This window comes from Electrophorus electricus, chromosome 17 (assembly GCF_013358815.1).
Source record: "Electrophorus electricus isolate fEleEle1 chromosome 17, fEleEle1.pri, whole genome shotgun sequence".
In the NCBI taxonomy this organism is placed as follows: domain Eukaryota; kingdom Metazoa; phylum Chordata; class Actinopteri; order Gymnotiformes; family Gymnotidae; genus Electrophorus; species Electrophorus electricus.
The window spans coordinates 3,066,568-3,085,325 of NC_049551.1; the positions used below are offsets into that span (position 1 = coordinate 3,066,568).

At 43.3% G+C, this 18,758-nt stretch overlaps 1 protein-coding gene across 1 annotated transcript in view; it reads left to right on the forward strand.

The window, feature by feature from the left end:
• The first annotated feature begins 1,467 nt into the window (after positions 1–1,467).
• Positions 1,468–18,758, forward strand: part of sppl3 (signal peptide peptidase 3) — a 24,578-nt gene continuing 7,287 nt past the window's right edge. The window contains exons 1-6 of the mRNA XM_035535646.1: positions 1,468–1,713; positions 1,966–2,047; positions 14,640–14,717; positions 15,697–15,788; positions 16,128–16,247; positions 16,404–16,482. Coding sequence (XP_035391539.1) covers positions 2,025–2,047; positions 14,640–14,717; positions 15,697–15,788; positions 16,128–16,247; positions 16,404–16,482 — 392 coding nt within the window. The 5' untranslated portion in view covers positions 1,468–1,713; positions 1,966–2,024. The remainder of the gene's footprint in view (positions 1,714–1,965; positions 2,048–14,639; positions 14,718–15,696; positions 15,789–16,127; positions 16,248–16,403; positions 16,483–18,758) is intronic.

Here is an 18,758-nt window from a genome sequence, read left to right on the forward strand (position 1 = left end):
ACACTAGAGAAGAGCCAAGATAGAGACTGATCAAAAGAGTCTGAGACAGTCCAACACCAAGTAACAGGATGCAAGATAACAGGAAAAGCAAATAGACTGAGAGACACAACCAAGTGGCAGGGATCATGTACATGTTGTTAATTAGGCCTCATTTTCTGAATAATCCATCTTTTTTAAAAATTAGACAACTCTTGATATTTTGCATTGTTTAAATATGGTATAACAATAAAATTGTAGTTATATAATAGTAGGTCAGAATCTTGGACAAAAATACTATATTGCAGCTACATTGATAAATATGACAATTAGAATATGCCTTACAACAGGGGTGCCCAAATCCAGTACTGGAGATCTACCACATTGCATAGTTTAGTTACAACCCTATTCAAGCACACAGGCTCACATATCAAAGGAGCATCTAATCATCTTTACCACCAAAAAGTAGAAAACAATATTTATGAAAATAATTATATTTTATTTTCCTTTATATAAAGTTAAGCTCATACGAGATGAAGAATCAAATTGCCTTGTAGTCCTCAAATGAACCCATTTGTGGTCCATAAAACAAGTCCCGCGCATGGAGACGACCGTGTTTAAAATACATGTAGTACAGAACCAATTACACATACAGGCCACTAGGTGTCAGTATAATAGCTGTTTCATAACGTGAAGAAGAATCGACGTAAAATGAGTTATTGCTCCTGTAAGATGTTACTAAAGGACTTCATTAACTGGATCGGGTGTATTGGAATAGATTTGCTAAGCTATGCAGGGACGTAAATATCCAGGTCCGGACCTGGGCATCCCGCACTAGAATATATTAAAAGTACATTAATTAACCCTTGTAACCTGTGTGACGTTGTCCAAGATTGCGTTAGTCTAACCAAAGGTCTGTAGGTTTGCTACAGAACATAGACTGTGATAGATACAGCACACAGTCTATTTTTAAAAAAAACCGTGATTTGACAGGGGGCCTTGTTGCATATCGCAGCCTTGTACGATATCAGTACATGTCTATGGACACGTAGGGAGACCCTAGAAAGGTCCCCTCATTTAAACCAAGCCGATGCCTCTCATGCGTCCTCAGTTCATATATAATGACTGAAACAGCGTAATACCACGAGGCTTGGTAGATAATTCATACATCAAAGGCCACCGTAAATTCGCTTCTGCATCAGTCGACCAAGTTTCCCTTGCGCGGAGCCTCCCGGGAGAACGGCAACGTATGTTCAATTTATGTTCAAATGTTCAAATGCTTAACTCATTACATTAACCCGTGACCATGGATGAAACCCCTTATAGTGACTAGTTAGAGTTAGATTTCAGCGATCATTACGCTACTCGAAAATGGATGTAAATGTTTTTAAAATACTTTATTACGATCAATGCCACGAGGACAATCGCAGTTTATTATGCGCGGGGGCTGAAATGCTCTCGGCCACCGGACGGTTGAGCCTAAATCTCTATACCATTGATCCCTGTACCGGTTCTGTAGTCCACAGACGCGGTTCGCAAACATTTCTGGCAAGGGCGACGCTGCGCGCTCCCGCGACGACACTGCGCGTTCTCGCGGCCCTCGCCATAGAAAACAAAGCGATCTGCGCGGCCGAACGAACGTACCGTGCCTCCGTATGCAGACCGAAAATTACACCTCGACAATGGATTTACAGATCGCGTAAGGGGCCTTTCACGTCGAGGCCTGTTTTGACGGAGGTAAAACGACAGGCAGTCGCTGAGCTGACAAAATAGTTGTTTTTCCTCCGGAGTGCTTTTGTCTTGTCCGGCTAAAGCTAGCAAAAGCCATCATTGTCATTTCTGTTGTAAGCTATCCAGCTAGTCTCTGCTAGCTGAGTACGCCACGGCAGACATCGCCATGTTGTTATCAGAAGGGCTTTGGTAAGAAGGTGAACACTGAAACTGTGGAGGAGATATAATCCCCCGTCGGGCTTCGCCGTTTTGCTCCAGGGAACCCGGACCTGTGCTCGCTACAGTCGCGGAGCCCACCGACTGTTGTCCTCGGCGACATGGCGGAGCAGAGCTACTCCTGGTGAGTGCGCATAGCCGTGGTGTGAGGCTTGGCTTTGCTTATCTTAGCGGCTCTCTGTTTCTTTAGAAACGCCCCATCCGTTTAAAAAAGCGCCCGAGTGTTGCCACAATCAAATGTATTATCCGCACAATTTTCTACACATCCGTGCCCGCGGTGAGCTCGCGTCAAGGTTCGAGGTGTGTTTCATCCAGCTAACATCCAGCTCATGAACGAAGTGCGGCGAGACGATGCACTCAGAGACAGTTCCGCTGTCACAAAGTGCGAAAGCAAGTGTTTAGATGCTCATCCCGTCCCTCTCGGCCCCAGTGCCGTGACTTGACCTGTTATACAGCGCCATATTAACGAATTCGCATTAGCTGAGCTGAGCTAACCCAAGTTAGCCGCCGAGCTACTAACAAAGAAGGTTTCTTCAGCTAGCTGCATGCTAGCGTACGTTTGGGCTCGTTGCAGGCGACGTGAGGTTCTGCTTATCTGTGATGACATTTAGTTTCTTAACTTGTCTTTCTAAGCAGCTAGGTTGGGTAGTTGTGCCGTTTTAATGGGCATTTGGAGCTGCGTAACTAACTAACATTACAATGCTAACAGTTGCTTTTAGTTTGCTGTTTTAGCTAACCTGGCTTGCTCGCAGTGCAAAAATTGCGGGTTTGGCTCATTAACTTGACTGGACTGGTTTGTCCCTCTTTACATAGTAATGAATGCACGCATTGCATTAATGTGTTCTGATTTTAAGTGGTGGAAGATTCAGTCTTGGTGTCTCATCACAATAATCGCTTAATTCAGTAGATAGCTGTTTTTTTTCCCCTAAGGTTTCCCATTTACTGTATCTTAGGACTGTACATTTGAGGCCCCCGTTTAGTAATTACAGCTGTGGAACTGGAAGATTTGGTCCCACCACGGATTTTAACTTCTTGATGAACATGACTGCATGTGGACTTCTCTGTTGTAAATAGATTAGCTAAACTTATACACACTGGCAATACCACACGTATTGGATGCGTTGGAGATTTCGTGTTTGGTAAGGCCAGACAGGTGAATTACCCACCCACCAGTAACTATTACACCTTGGGTCATAACACTTGAAGAAATTGTTGAGCATACCTGAAAAATATTTCATATTGCTGCTCTGACTTTCTAAACAGAGTTGCAGAGGTGTCACATTTACTCACTCTTAGTTTTTTAGAAAAAAACTTGGTCTTGCTTGGTGTAATCATGTCACTGTAAGAAAATTAAATATGTAGAATGTTTCAGACTACTAGATCTCCTGCACAATGTATGTTTCATGATTTTAGATTGTCATCTCTCATATATAATTATTGTCTGCATTTTAAATGCCATATCAAGGTGTGCCACTATGCCTCATTGTTTGTCTGCTTTTAGTTGCCCATTCATTCATTTGTATCTGTTGTTCTAAGCAGCCTTGCATTCACTGAGATGTACTTTGTCATCGTTGAAGTGTTTACCAGCTGCTTGGCAGGGTTCAGATTAAATCTGGGTTAGTTCCATTCTGTCTGGGAGATTTTAAAGGAGGCTTACTATTAACAAGTCTAATGTAGAATTGGCCTTGCAGTGTGTTGTAAAAACCAGCCCAGTAGGTTTTAGCTGTTGAGACATAAATGTTTGTAGTGTAATCTAGGCCAGTATTCTTTCAGTGCATTACTCAAAGGCAACTGTACATTATCATGTTTTTCATACTCATAAAAAGATGCTTCAGATTATCAGATAATTAAGTCCCTAACCAACTGAATTGCTGGATTTAACCCACAGACAACACTAAACTGTCTTTCTTTGGCCCTTCATAGAGGTATACTGTGAAACTAGATTTCTTGATTTGACTGAGTGCCATCAGGATCTTTTTTGTAGTAGAAACAGGCAGGTCTTGACTTTTGGCTAGAAGGAAAATTTTAAAAATTAAGAATTACTATTTTGAGAAGTAAATGGTCATTCAGACTGGATTTAAAAAGCAGATTTTTAGAGAAATGTAACAAATCTGAATATGTGACAGTAAGAGGCACTAGGATCTGAATTGTTGATATATTTAGGACTTAAAATCTTCCTCGTGGCAAGTTATCACTGCAGATGAGAAGAACTGATATGTTCAAGACTGTTTTACTATAGTTTTGTGCTCATCTTTTTATCATGCAGCATAATATTTTGTATAAATCAGTACATTTCAGGACAGGCATGCAGATCCAGATTTACCACCATTGTACCATTATTAATATTATGCATAAGAACTCAGGCACCTGTAGCTTCACTGGTAGTTTGGGGCGCCTGGTTCTATGTCATACACATTTGTAAATAGGTAAGACTCTGAAAGTTTCTAGAATAGAAAAACATTTCTTCAAAATGGCTTGGCAAAGTTTGTTTATATGTTCACAAGTTAGCAAGTTATGCTCAAATGATGGCAAAAACATGGGGGAATTCCAGTTTCTGCGTAATTGCGAAATCCTACCATGTGAAGAATACCCATATCCATTGGCGATATGAGTTAGGATTGTGAGATGTGTACAGAATACTATATTGCTATTTATTGTGGTTAGTGTGCCTTGCAAGGATGCCAGAAACCCTTGCATTCCTACAATGATAGTGCTGTCATTTGCTTTTGGAACACATTGGAATACATTTATTTTTGACCTAAACTTTTCCTCTCAGCCTGATCAGCCTGAATTACACCTGTGTTAACTTGACCCAAGATTTTCTTGTTAGTTGGATGATATGAATCTGAATGATCTGAGATTGATTAGGATGTCCACAGCATCTGGTAAAAACAAGTGTTACTTGAACATGTATTCGTGTAACACTTTTCTCATTATGTAAGATCATTCTATGAATATCTAGTGTTGTATTTATAGTCTCAGAGTATCCATACTGATATTTCCAAAAGCTTGGAAGAGATGCTGGATTAGTTCAGTGTTTTCCTCTTAGTTTTCAGCTGCTTTCCTTTTCAACTGCTCCTGGCAGTGACCGAGCACTGATCATTTAACATCCGAGGTGGTACGTGTATGTAGAACTGAGCTTCTGGCTGTTGTGTAGCAATCCAGCAGCAGTTATATGGCAACTAACTGCTTAATATTAAGCAGATGTTGATCCAAATGCTTCTGACCTCTTGATTGAACTGTTTGGGACTAGCCTTTTTAAAAATTGTATTTTTACAGGTACAATTTTAGCATTTTTACATCCTGCTATAACCTTTTTTCAAATAACTAATATATTAGACAACTTCCTGCTTATAGAAGTATCTCAATCCTGTAAGTCTACTGGTATTCTCTGTAGAAATTAATTGAAAAAATTGTGGAGTGCGAGTTGCCTCTTAGAGAGCTTTGATGGTCTCACATTATACACAGTTCCAGTGTCTGTCAGTAAGGTATTTCAGGTCACTTTGCAAATGACTGAAACCCAAGCACCATGATCAAATCCTACATGAGAAGACAGAAGACAGTAATGAATGGAAATCTTTGTCAAAGTGTCAAGTGTTGATGCAGAATAGGTGGTTTTAAACTATAGAAAGAAGTCTTTTAAAAACAGTTGCCTAAATGCAGTATGTGGCAGTGTAGTTATGAATGGTAGAACCATGATAAAAAATGGATGAAAAAGCAGCCTAATTTGTATGAAATTGCTCCTATCTTAAAGCTTTGAGGTTCCACCAGAAAACCTATATTGTTGTGCTGATTATTTTTCATTGTGAAGATATTTAAGATGAAATATTGTAGTGGATAATACTGTCATAATGGCATTTTTAAAACTGCCACTCATCTGCCTTTTATGCAGGCGTGAAATTTTTGTTGGTTTAATCTACAACTTCTTGTGCGACATCAGTACCCAGAGAGAAAACCGAGACATTCCTTTATGTGAATGAGGATGCCCAGTAGGAATTGACTACTTGCTGTAGTGTAGTTTGCGTGAGTTGACCTAGCCGTTAAATTGTCATTTAATTTTGTAGTAAAATGGTAAATATCCACTTTGTTTCCGCACAGTTATGCTCAATAAAACATCTGCAGTGTGCCATGTGCTAACTATTCTTACAGATTCTGCACAAAAAAAAACCACAAACGCAACAGAAGCTGTTTCTTGGGTTTCGTTTTGGGTTCACTTGCAGATTGATGATTAAACATGCATGTTTATTCAGTTCATTGGCCATTAACCTGTACAAATTGAAGTTCCAGGCCTTTATGGCTGGGGAATATAATTAGGCATTTTGAGGATGCTGTGAAAATGACCTTCAATCTCTTATTATATTCAGCCACTGACGCATCACGTTGCCCCAGTCAGGTATAGGCCTAGTAATTGTAAATAAATGGTATCAGTTATTGCTTTCTAATATGTCCATTAGGTTAGCAGGGCTGGGCAATATTTATTTAAATTTTAATTGTGATATGATCATATTGCCGTTACACTTCCCTTCCCCGGTGCACCTGTGTGAGCCCAAGAATTTCTCTTTTCATTTTAGTTTATATTTTTATTATGCTAAATAGTATACCGTGTGTTGGTAATTACCCATCAACACCATTACTGCCAGCTCCCTCTACCATAGCAAAAAGCTAATATTACCTTTGCTGTTTAGCCATTTTTAACTGATTTAAAAGCTCAAAAATCAAATACTGCCATTGCAAAATGTGAAATTAAAGGAATAAAACCATCCGTCACAGAAATGATGCCATCTTTGATTTAACAGGTATGAAAATGGCTGATGTTACATTGGTTACTATGAAAGGCGCTGTGGCTATCATTTTGCAGTATTTGTCGTTTAAACAAAAGGAAACTAGTTCTGCCTTTTATAGAAAAAAAGGACTAAAGCCCCAGACATCAAACCTCTGCTCCCATATCCAAGTGTGACCAGCTCCTTGAGCTGGTATTTAGCATAACAAGACACCTTGTCTCTCTTACAGTTTGAGAACTGGAGATAACTGGACAAGATAAACATTCTCTTCTTTCTTTTTAAAAACTTGCAGTTGAGTAGGCCTAACAGCTTCTTAGCTACAGTAAAAATGTTTGTCCTTTAGTTTTGTTCTATTCAACAAATTATTTACAATTGGCTTAGTTATTTTATACTTGCTCTTACGGTTTATTCTTATGGCTGATGGCAGACTATCAGGAGGCTAAACTAACATTTAATTTGCACGTGTTTTAATTTGAAATGTTTAGAACTGACAATATGATCTCCTTGTGTTAAGAGCATAGGCAGTTTGATCTTTGTTCTCTTCTGTAGTCTGTTAGCCTGGTATTCTACTGTTTTAAACATATAGGGACCCTTTCTATTTGTCAAGATGGAGTTCTTTCAAATCTGAAGTTATTACAAGGGACGTGTCATGTTGTCATGGTTACAGTGGTGTGGCAATTTTTTTTATTATTTTATTTTATTTCTTCTCCTCGTGCACAATGCAGCACATTTCCATGTAGAACGCCACAGTCTCTGCATTTGTTCTCACTGTGCCACATGGGTGATTATCGCATTAGGCGTCGGCATTGGTCACGTGTCCTTTATCGTCTGTATCGGAGTGTATGGTGCAGGCCTAGCTTAGAGTCCACACCAGAGGAGGCTCATTGAGAGTTGTGGTGCAGTGGGTCCACACACCCTCAACCTGTTATTGATCAGATGTAAAAGGAAAAGTTGGTAAGTTGTTGGCACTTGCTGTGGAATTATCCCAAAGTGTTAATAATACGATTAATACTCTGTCGTTTCCCAGTTTTTTCTGTTATCTCTAGTTAAGTTTATGATCTCTGTGGATATAGGGATAAAAAATCATGATGAACATGTGAATGTTTTCTTCCTGGTTGTGGGTACATGTGAGGATGCTACGTACAGCTGATTGCATGTTTTAGACATGCTGTTTCTCTGAGGTAGCCCTCATCAATAAGGGGCAGTCAATGGTCTTGGTCCACCTCACACCTGTGTTTTGGGTTAGACAAGTTCACATCTAGTTCTTTCTCATGCTTTAGGCTGGAAGAAACAGCAGCTCAGATTCATATGGTCTCTTCCTTTGAGTGTGCTTTGGCCTTGCAGTTGTGTTGATCTGACACAGACTCTCGCAAACAAGAATTGCGCATCGGTTTAGAATTGGCCTTTAAGAATTAGACAGCTCTAACATGCTGTTTTGGTTTTTAATCCCATTTCTTCCTTTCCATTTTGTCCTCCTGTGACTCCTGTTCTCCTATCAGTCCTGCGCAGCAAAACCTAAAATTAGTTTTTCTGTACACAGTAAAAATTTTTAGATGAGTTGGCTGTCTGTTCTTATCGTGCATATGTTTTCTTTCTGCATTGAACTTGATCTTTTAATATTAAGTTAATATTAAGAAACCATTGAAAAATACTGTCTGGCCTATTTTTGTAATTTACAGCATCTCTAATATCACAGAGAGTGTCCATCTGTCTATACATTCATATTTCCACCTATCCAAAATGACACACATTATTTAGCCAGGAGTGTGAATGGGTTTGGTTTTTTCTTTTCGATTCTAACCTACTAGATCAGCTTTGAGTGCAACTCTTAACAAACCGAATAAAGTCTTAGGTGTCTAAATGTAATAATAATCTTAGGAAATGACCACCCGTGTTACAAAATGGACATATGGGATCATTCCCTGTTTTGTGGACCATAGCCTATCCTTGCATCTTCTAACCCATTAAAAAATCTCACACTTATAATTCAAGTACTTTAGTTTTGCTTCCCCCTTTTCAGACTGTGCAAAAGTATTACACAAACCATGAGGTTGGGGGAGGTTCAGTGCTACGTCTGATTTTGCTTATGATATTATTTTCTGATCAAGGTGCCAAACATTCCAACTGCAAATGTGCCACTCTCTGCACAATATCTAGCTTTTTGTTTTGTAAAGCAGGACTGGCCGAGCTCCGTTGTCCTTTAATTGCCTACAGACTCACATTACCACTGGAATGACTGCTAAATTTCCCGTTGTTAAAGAGCATCATTGAGACTTGTTGTACACTGGGCCAACACACACTTGACTTCTGTTGTAGTTGTTTACAAAAATGTTAATGAAGTCTGCACAGGGCCAAGGTGTCTCACCTATTTGACCAATCAGGGCTCTAGAAACAGAACTAGACACATGGAGCCAGGCTCACAATCAGTAACACTCTACCTCACCACCCCTGATTCACTCATTGCCATAGCATGTTGCATCAGTAAAATCAGGCACTAGTTTCCAAGATATGTGCATTAGTGTCCTGTGTCACAATGGATCTTCATCGGTTTCCCACCCCAATGAACAGTGACCTATGATGTGAGATTTCACAAATCATTTGATTTTGCCAATGCACATTTTAATCCATGTTTGATTTTGTTTCGGTTTCTTTCTTACACTCATCAACCCTTTGGGTCGTTTCCCTCGTTCACTCAGTCCTGTGTGATTTCGGAGAGGTAACTCCGAGATTTCTGAGGACAGGAGGCATCCGCAGCTGTCTAGCGGCTGCGTGTCCCTGGAAGGCGGGTGTTGATGCGTTTTGAAGGCCACCGCACACACTCCACATCCCTGGTTAGAGGCCGGGTATCTAAGCGCAGACATGAAGGTCGGTCGCAGGGGTCACCCTTTTGCTTCTGAGATGTAGGTTAGAATCGTCCGTAAGAACTGTTTGCTCTCTGCAACATCTCTCACCTTTTTGCGTTTGTCCTTTCCGTACTGGGGACATGCAGGCCCAGGCCTGCTGTAGGAGAGCTGAGGTCAAACACACTGCAGAGCTACGTGTGTTCTCATCGTATGCTCTTCAGCCTGTCCATGCGTGGCTTAGCACTTATGCTTCCCCATAATTCTCTATTAGTAGTTTCACAATAAATGTGCAGCGATTAGGTCGGTTCTCCTTAAAGAATGTTTTCAGTGAAGGCGTACAGGTTGGCTGCAGACATAACCATTTGTTCAGTCGTAAGATGAAGCCTGATCTAAATGAGCTGCAGTTCTCCAGCCTCACATGGCAGTAGTGCGCATTTTACAGTGGTCATTGCCCTGTTTATGAGAATTAAGACTGTAAAGCTCAGTGCATGCAGACCTAATTCTGTTCCTTGTGCTGTAGGCTAATTTTGCATAATATTTGGTTGTTGTCTGATAGATGCGTATAAAAGCCTTGTTTGTTTGCATAAATGAATGACAACTTATTCCTTTATTTCTCAATTCCTGGGCATTTGTGATTACTGAGGTTTGTGGTCTTGTCTGCCTTCATTGATCAGTCTTTTTGTTTTGTAAGTTTATATATTGTCTGTGTTGCAAAGTCTCTCTGAGAGTCACTCAGTCATGGGCAACACACACATACACAAGCATGTGTGCATGTATCCCTTCAGGAACGTTGTTTGTTGCAGTCTGTTTTGGCTCTGATCCATGATCTTGGACATGAAGAGTAGAGTTCAAACATGGGTTCGCTAACCCGAACTCTTTAGATTACTTACTTCATCAGGTTATGTGAAACTTATTCATTATATTACTTAAATTAGACATTTTTTTTCCCTCTGAGACCTACGTATACTTTTGAAATGGATTTAAATATTGTTTGCATGACACGTGCTTCATTTCTTAAACAGTAATGCATTGTTTTCTTCAGAAAGCAAGTACAGCTGTGCTCTTAGGACATTGCTAATTGTTTCTTAATGACAAACTTGATATTGACTGAGGCTAAATCAAGGCACATTATTTTAAATTTGTAAAGTACTTTAAATGAATTATGCATGAAATGTGCAATATAAAGTTTGACAATGTTTAAAGAGAATGCATGGTCGGTTTAATTTTAAATTAAATAAAAAGTAAAATGTATAGATGTAAAGGATGGATTAGTCCAACACAAATTTAGTATAATTAGACAATTCTACTGCATTAGTGTGTTTTGAAGGAGGACTCATGTTGAAAAGTAATTTCCTGATCTTGATGCTAAAGGAGCTTAGCGAAGTAATTTGAACCTGCATTGCTCTCCTGAGTGTGAAACTTTTGCCAAACACCTGCTCAAGGCCAAACCATCTTAATCCTCAACTGCAGCTCTGTTGGACGTTCCTAAGTTGGCAATATGACATATACTAGAGTCACTGTCGGGCCAAAGGTATGTGGTCACCCTTCCTAATTATTGAGTTCATGTTTTTGTCAGTTGTTGACAGGCAGTTAAATTCAAGCACGTAGCCACGCAAGTGCCATAGACAAACGTTGGCGCTAGAATAGGACACGCTGAAGAGGCTGTGCGATGGAGACAGGCACTTAAGAAAGTTAAATGGGTGCCCTGGCTGCTATGCCAGACAGCTGGCTCTTTGGTCCAGTGGTCAGTCCTGGGTAGGGTGGCTTCCTTCAGCCTTCATTACAAATGGTGTCAGAAGTGGGATGGGAGTGTGGCACAGGTTGATGAGCCCACCCTTGCTGTGGGGAAGGGCATGAACATGGCCCTGTTGGAAAGGGCAGTTGTGGGCGGAGGGACATGTGGACAGTGTCACGTGCACGGGACACTCCCCGGAGGTGAAGGCGATGTGACTGTGACTGGTACAGTCAATTGGTCCGGTGGTCAGGGCCAACATTGACCTCCCGTCAGCCCTGGTTTCCAGTACCAGGTAGGGTGGCTGCCTGCAGCCTTCATTACAACGTGACACTGTCACAAGATGCCACCTTTTTGTCTCGTCAGTTTCTGATCTGCTAGATCTTCGCTGGGCAATTAAGTGCTGTTGTGAAACACAAGCACCTAGAAGCAGAAATGGCTAAGCCACAAAGACATGGACTACACCATCTCACAGAGCATGACCTCCAAGTGAAGCATGTAATGTTGCTTCAGTAAGAACAGAGCTGCAATGTAATTCTACATACGTTTGGAAGCAGCCTCAGCACATGAACTGTGCGTGGGGACCTTCGTGAAATGAGTTTCCAGGGCTGAGCAGCTGTACATGGGCCTGAGTTCACCATGCGCAGTGCCAAAAGTTGGCTGGAGTGGTGTGTAGCACGCCGCCACTGGACTCTGGAGCAACGGGAAAGTGTTCTCTGAATCACTTCACAGACGGATGAATCTGGGTTTGGCAAATACCAGAAGAACTGGGCCTCCTACCCGAACGTGTACTGTCAACAGTAAAGTTTGGCGGAGGAGAGCTAATGGTCTGTGGCTGTTTTTCAGGGTTTGGACTAGGCCCCTTAGTTCCAGTGAAGGTTAATGTTAATGCTACAGACATTTTAGACATTATATGCTTCCTTTTGGCAAGTGTTTCCTTATCCATCCTTTCCACCCCAGAACACCCTTTCCTTTTCCAGTATGCCTGTGCCCAGTGCACAAAGCAAGGTCCATAATGACAGTTTGATGTGTTTTGTTGTAGAGGAACTCCAGTGACCTGGAGTACAGAACCCTGACCTCAACCCCAGTTAACACCTTTGGGATGCATTCGTATCCTGACTGCAAGCCAGGTCTTCTCAATCAACACGAATGGAAAAATGCACACATTCCAAAATCTTGTAGAAAGCTTTTCAAGAAGACTGGAAGCTGCTAACAGCCACAAGGGGGCAGGGGGAGCTCCACATTAATGCCCATAGACTGGGATGGTCTGACAAGTTCATGTTGGTGTGATGGTCAGGTGTCTACTTACTTTACTCACACAGTGTACTTTTACACACCAAGTCCTTTATCCCAAAGGTCCAGCAAGACCTAACAGGATCACAGCATCTGAAGTGCAGTCTGTCAGGCCCGCATCAGAATTTCCAATAACAAAACAAGGCCACCCATGTGGCACAAGCCACACAATACAGATGTTTCACGCTTGAATACCTATAATGGTCTTCTATATCGATGAACCAGAATTTAAAGTTTATGGTTGTCCGTAGTGGTCCTGTATGAGGAGACTGCCTTGCGTGAGGTCAGCGCAGCGAATCATAAAGCATGGAGTTAAACCTGGAGGTGGAAATATTTCAGTTGATGGCAGGTTTTGCAGAGTGCACGAGGATCTAAGGATCTGACACAGCTGACGTTGGAGACACTCCACTCTGATTTGCAGAAGCATGCCACACCTTCTGGCTTAAAATCCTGTGTAGGAGGACTTGTTGTCCATGAGGGTGATGATTTGTAAACCCGAATTGCCACTGTGCCAGGACTGTCGGAAGATCAGGATTGCCGACTAACGTAAGTAGAGAGGTTCGTCGTCTTGTCTTACCAAAACCTTAGTGAGAGCCAGCAGGTACCTTCTGTCTTAAGCACACACAATACCACTCCTTGCCTTACCATTACACTCCTGTAGTGTCAATAATTAGGGTAGATATAAATAATTCAGGAAAGTCTTTACTTCATCTTCTTGTTTCAAAAGTGATATGTGAAACTGGTTGTCAGGGATATGTGAGGGATTAAACACAAGATGAAATCTCCTCGTTACTGTTTACGTCTGCCAAGGCCTGGCCAGCCCCAGAGTGTTCTAGAGTGAGAGTGAACCCTGGAACAACCACTTCCTGCGGTTTTACAGCGATTGGTGTCCAATTTATGCACTCCAAAATATCTGGGTCTGACTTATAAGTGTGCATTGTGTGGTTTAAAAATATTTTCTGGGTTTCCCACACGGGAAGTTAACGAGTAAATGGAGCTTGCATCATGGAGGAGAGAGCTCGAATATTCCGAAACCTGTCATAAATGTGGCCCAAAGAAAGGTTCTGTTATAGGCCTTTTTATAGGAAGATGTAGGTGTATCGTTTTCCTGATAAATATTATCAATATGATATTCTGTGCATAACATGAGTATTGTTGGTACCTTGGGGACCAACTTCATGCCTCAGAGAAAAACAAACTAGTTTTGACTGTTGATGGTTTATAAACATCATCCACACTGGAGTCTCCCTGTCAGAATAAAGCTTTGTAGAAACAGAAAACAACTGGATTCTAAGTCATTGTACTGTTAGTGTATAGCAGTACTTCTCCATGTTCTCCCCTGTTGTTTGTTGATTTAGAAGATGCAGCACTACTATGTTGGTGTCATCCCAACTTGTTAGCAAACAAACAAATCAGTAAATAAATAACAATCAAATATCATGATTCCGTTTTTGCAAGTTCACGCACCTATAGAATGATGTTTGCCAAACAAACAAAATTTTGCAATACTGTTATCACAGAAACCTGCTGTATGGAGATGAGCCCTCTGTGTGTCTGCGCTCCTGGAGCAATCCACGTTGGCATACGGAGTTATTTGACATTAGCGTATTCACAAAAAAACAACAAATGAAGATGACTTTGTTCAAACAGTTTTAATTATCCATCTTTTCTTTTCTTCTTGTCTGTGCTGCTTCTTTTGTTTGAGTTTATTTTGACCTTCATTTTTATTGTATTCCTCTATCTGCCTTTAAACAGCCTTGGGAGGATAGAGTACTCAAAATATAAGAATATAAAACTCAAAGAAAATGAGAATTTAATGCTAATTTACAGTCAGAGGTAACCAATTTGGGGCTTTGTGGGGAAAAATAAAGGTTTGTTACATTATTAACTTTTTCATTCCTAGGCATGAATTACCCACTCTCATGGTGAAATAGGATTGGTTTGTGCAGAACCTAAAAAGAAGCCGATTTAGTAATGGCTTGTATGGAGGATTCTTTAATGAGGGAAAAATCTCTGTTCTTAGATGGCTTTTCTCTCGGTCACGACTCCTTTTTGTTCCACCTCCAGGGCTTACTCCCTCGTCGACTCCAGCCAGGTGTCCACCTTCCTCATCTCCATCCTCCTCATTGTCTATGGCAGCTTCAGGTAAGCTTTCAGAGGTGGCGTTGTCTCCCCTGCTCTTTGGGTTTTAGGAAGGGACTGCCCTCCACACGGGCTGGTCCCCGGTCAGCGTGCGGCGGTCCTCCCTACCCCAACACCCCTGCTCTGAACGACCCGCTCCGCCAGCCTGGTGTGTTCGAGCAGAGAGAGTGTGTAGGGAACGGCCAAGCCAACACTGGAAGAACTGCCGCTGTTGTGCTAATGGCAGCGTGAATCGCTGCTTAGACTGTGCCCCGTTTGGACTGGGAGAAGGGTTTGGCAAAGGTGGCTCACGCTGTGAGTAACGTCATGTGCTCCTTCACACTCTCTCCTCTCTTCCCAAAGTGGAAGACCCATGTTACAAAAAACACTGGCACTGACTAAATGAAGTGATAATAAAAGATAAAAACATTGATGCATTCTTCTGGTGGTTAAAGAAAGTGTACTTCAAAGGTATCTGTCCTTGCTGTCTGCATTTTCATTTCATACAGAGTGGAAAATTGTGGGTTTTTTTTTTTTTTTTTTTTAATAATGTGTTAATTTCCCTACTGCTGGTTACTGCTACATTACTCTATATGTATTCTCTTCTTTAGCCTGTTGCTAAATTACGTGTTGTCATGAACTAGCCCCAAATAAGAGCTCTGCCTGCCTGTGTAGTAGTAGAAGGGGCCTAGAGTTTGAGCCTCCTGGCCCCAGGTCCTGCTGATCTTAGGACAGCTTGAACCTCAGAGTATGCGAGGTTAAAACACTTTTTACCTGCTGCAGTGTATACACCACTCCCTAAGCCACAGATCTATTAAAAGACCATGTTTGAGGGGAAAAAATGCCAACTTTCTAAAGGTAAAAGGATAAAGCCCAGTGGACAGGAGGTTTTTCCCCACTTTACAGAAAAGTTGGCCCTCACACTGCAGCTACTCCCTCTCCCTCTCGGTCTGTACTTTCTCCCAGCCTCACCGTGTCTCTCTCTGTCTGATTCTGTGCTCAGATCGTTAAACATGGACTGTGAGAACCAAGACAAGGACAAGGATGGAAACCCCACAGCCACCAGCTCCTTCAATAACAGCAACTCCAACAACAGTGAGTTCAGCACACCTGCACTACAGAATTTAAACCACTCGGCAAACGGTTTGTGTGTGCATGCATGTGTGTTTGTGTGCGTGTGAGAGAGTGCTCTGAATTTGGTGTAGGGGTGTGGGATTTTGGGGTTGCGGGTAGGGTTTGAGGTTACGTGTATGAGTTGAGAGTAAGGTTTGGGGTTGTGGGTAGGGGTTTATGGTAACATCTCTGAGCAAATGTTTTTATCCTTCTACATATTTGTCAGTCTGTCAGTGCATGTTTAGGGTGAGGTTATCTTATGGGGTCAGTGTAGTCAGTTTAAGAGCAGACTGGTGTAGTAATGACTAACTGTGTTCTCAGGTATTCAGACCATAGACTCCACACAGGCTCTGTTCCTCCCCATCGGAGCCTCTGTTTCTCTACTTGTCATGTTCTTCTTTTTTGACTCGGTCCAGGTGGTTTTCACCATCTGCACTGCAGGTACGCCCCCCCCCCCAACACACACACACAAACAGAACTTCTCATGCTTTTCTGTCCCACATGGATCTAATTCATCAGCTTAAGTCTTTGAAATAACATGGTTTTGTAACATTTCTCTCTCTCTCTCTCTCTCTCTCTCTCTCTCTCTCTCTCTAGTTCTGGCAACTATAGCATTTGCCTTCCTACTTCTGCCTATGTGCCAGTATCTAACCAGGCCCTGCTCCCCACAGAACAAGTAAGGCTGATGGCTGGGTGGGAGTGGTGAAGGAGTGTTGCATGTTCAGGACTTGTGTTATAACATGTTAGTTTTGTGTGTGTATTTATGTAACACGCTGTGTGTTCTGCGTGCGGGTTCTCACTTGGCTGCTGTGGAAAGAGAGCGAATGTGTGTGTTACACATGGGGTAATACTGTATATTATGATATAAAAGACTACGGTATCGTTATTGTATACACTTCAAAAAACTCACTACATTTAAAAAAGCTGCTTTTTTTCCCCACTAGAGCCACAAAGCAGCCCTGCTTTAATGACCTCTCACACAGTGCCGTGTGGCGCGCTCATCTCGTTAAGTTTTTGTCATTTGCATAAACATATAGGACATTCGTGCATTGAAGTGCTTGTGTTACACGGTTACACAGGTAACTCCTGCAGCACCAGGCTGGCATTAATATAACTAATAACAAGATGACAACAGTATATTAAACATGCACAGAATATACAAACTGTAAATGTAAAAGCAACTTTGTGTAAATGTTCCAGCCATGATCTGCTGCAATATACTAATAGTGATGGTCATAAAGTGCCACAGTGGACTGGTATCGGGGAGGATTAACTGCATCACCAGTGGGTTTACTTTGGTCTGCATGCAGCAGAACCTCCTGCCCAATGGCAGCATGGTGAGCAGGCCATGTGCTGCATGGCTCCTGTCTAGCCAGAGACGGGCACGGACAGACGGGGAGACGGGGACGGGCGGGGAGACGGGGACGGACAGAGAGAGAGAGAGAGAGAGACACAGACGGAGAGACAGACAGACACAGACACGGAGAGACAGACAGACACAGGGAGAGAGAGACACAGACGGAGAGACAGACAGACACGGAGAGACAGACACAGACGGAGAGACAGACAGACACGGAGAGACAGACACAGACGGAGAGACAGACAGACACGGAGAGACAGACACAGACGGAGAGGCAGACAGACACAGGGAGAGAGGGACACAGACGGAGAGGCAGACAGACACAGGGAGAGAGGGACACAGACGGAGAGGCAGACAGACACAGGGAGAGAGGGACACAGGGAGAGAGGGACACAGACGGAGAGGCAGACAGACACAGGGAGAGAGGGACACAGACGGAGAGGCAGACAGACACAGGGAGAGAGGGACACAGGGAGAGAGGGACACAGACGGAGAGGCAGACAGACACAGGGAGAGAGGGACACAGACGGAGAGGCAGACAGACACAGGGAGAGAGGGACACAGACGGAGAGGCAGACAGACACAGGGAGAGAGGGACACAGACGGAGAGGCAGACAGACACAGGGAGAGAGGGACACAGACGGAGAGGCAGACAGACACAGGGAGAGAGGGACACAGACGGAGAGGCAGACAGACACAGGGAGAGAGGGACACAGACGGAGAGGCAGACAGACACAGGGAGAGAGGGACACAGACGGAGAGGCAGACAGACACAGGGAGAGAGGGACACAGACGGAGAGGCAGACAGACACAGGGAGAGAGGGACACAGACGGAGAGGCAGACAGACACAGGGAGAGAGGGACACAGACGGAGAGGCAGACAGACACAGGGAGAGAGGGACACAGACGGAGAGGCAGACAGACACAGGGAGAGAGGGACACAGACGGAGAGGCAGACAGACACAGGGAGAGAGGGACACAGACGGAGAGGCAGACAGACACAGGGAGAGAGGGACACAGACGGAGAGGCAGACAGACACAGGGAGAGAGGGACACAGACGGAGAGGCAGACAGACACAGGGAGAGAGGGACACAGACGGAGAGGCAGACAGACACAGGGAGAGAGGGACACAGACGGAGAGGCAGACAGACACAGGGAGAGAGGGACACAGACGGAGAGGCAGACAGACACAGGGAGAGAGGGACACAGACGGAGAGGCAGACAGACACAGGGAGAGAGGGACACAGACGGAGAGGCAGACAGACACAGGGAGAGAGGGACACAGACGGAGAGGCAGACAGACACAGGGAGAGAGGGACACAGACGGAGAGGCAGACAGACACAGGGAGAGAGGGACACAGACGGAGAGGCAGACAGACACAGGGAGAGAGGGACACAGACGGAGAGGCAGACAGACACAGGGAGAGAGGGACACAGACGGAGAGGCAGACAGACACAGGGAGAGAGGGACACAGACGGAGAGGCAGACAGACACAGGGAGAGAGGGACACAGACGGAGAGGCAGACAGACACAGGGAGAGAGGGACACAGACGGAGAGGCAGACAGACACAGGGAGAGAGGGACACAGAC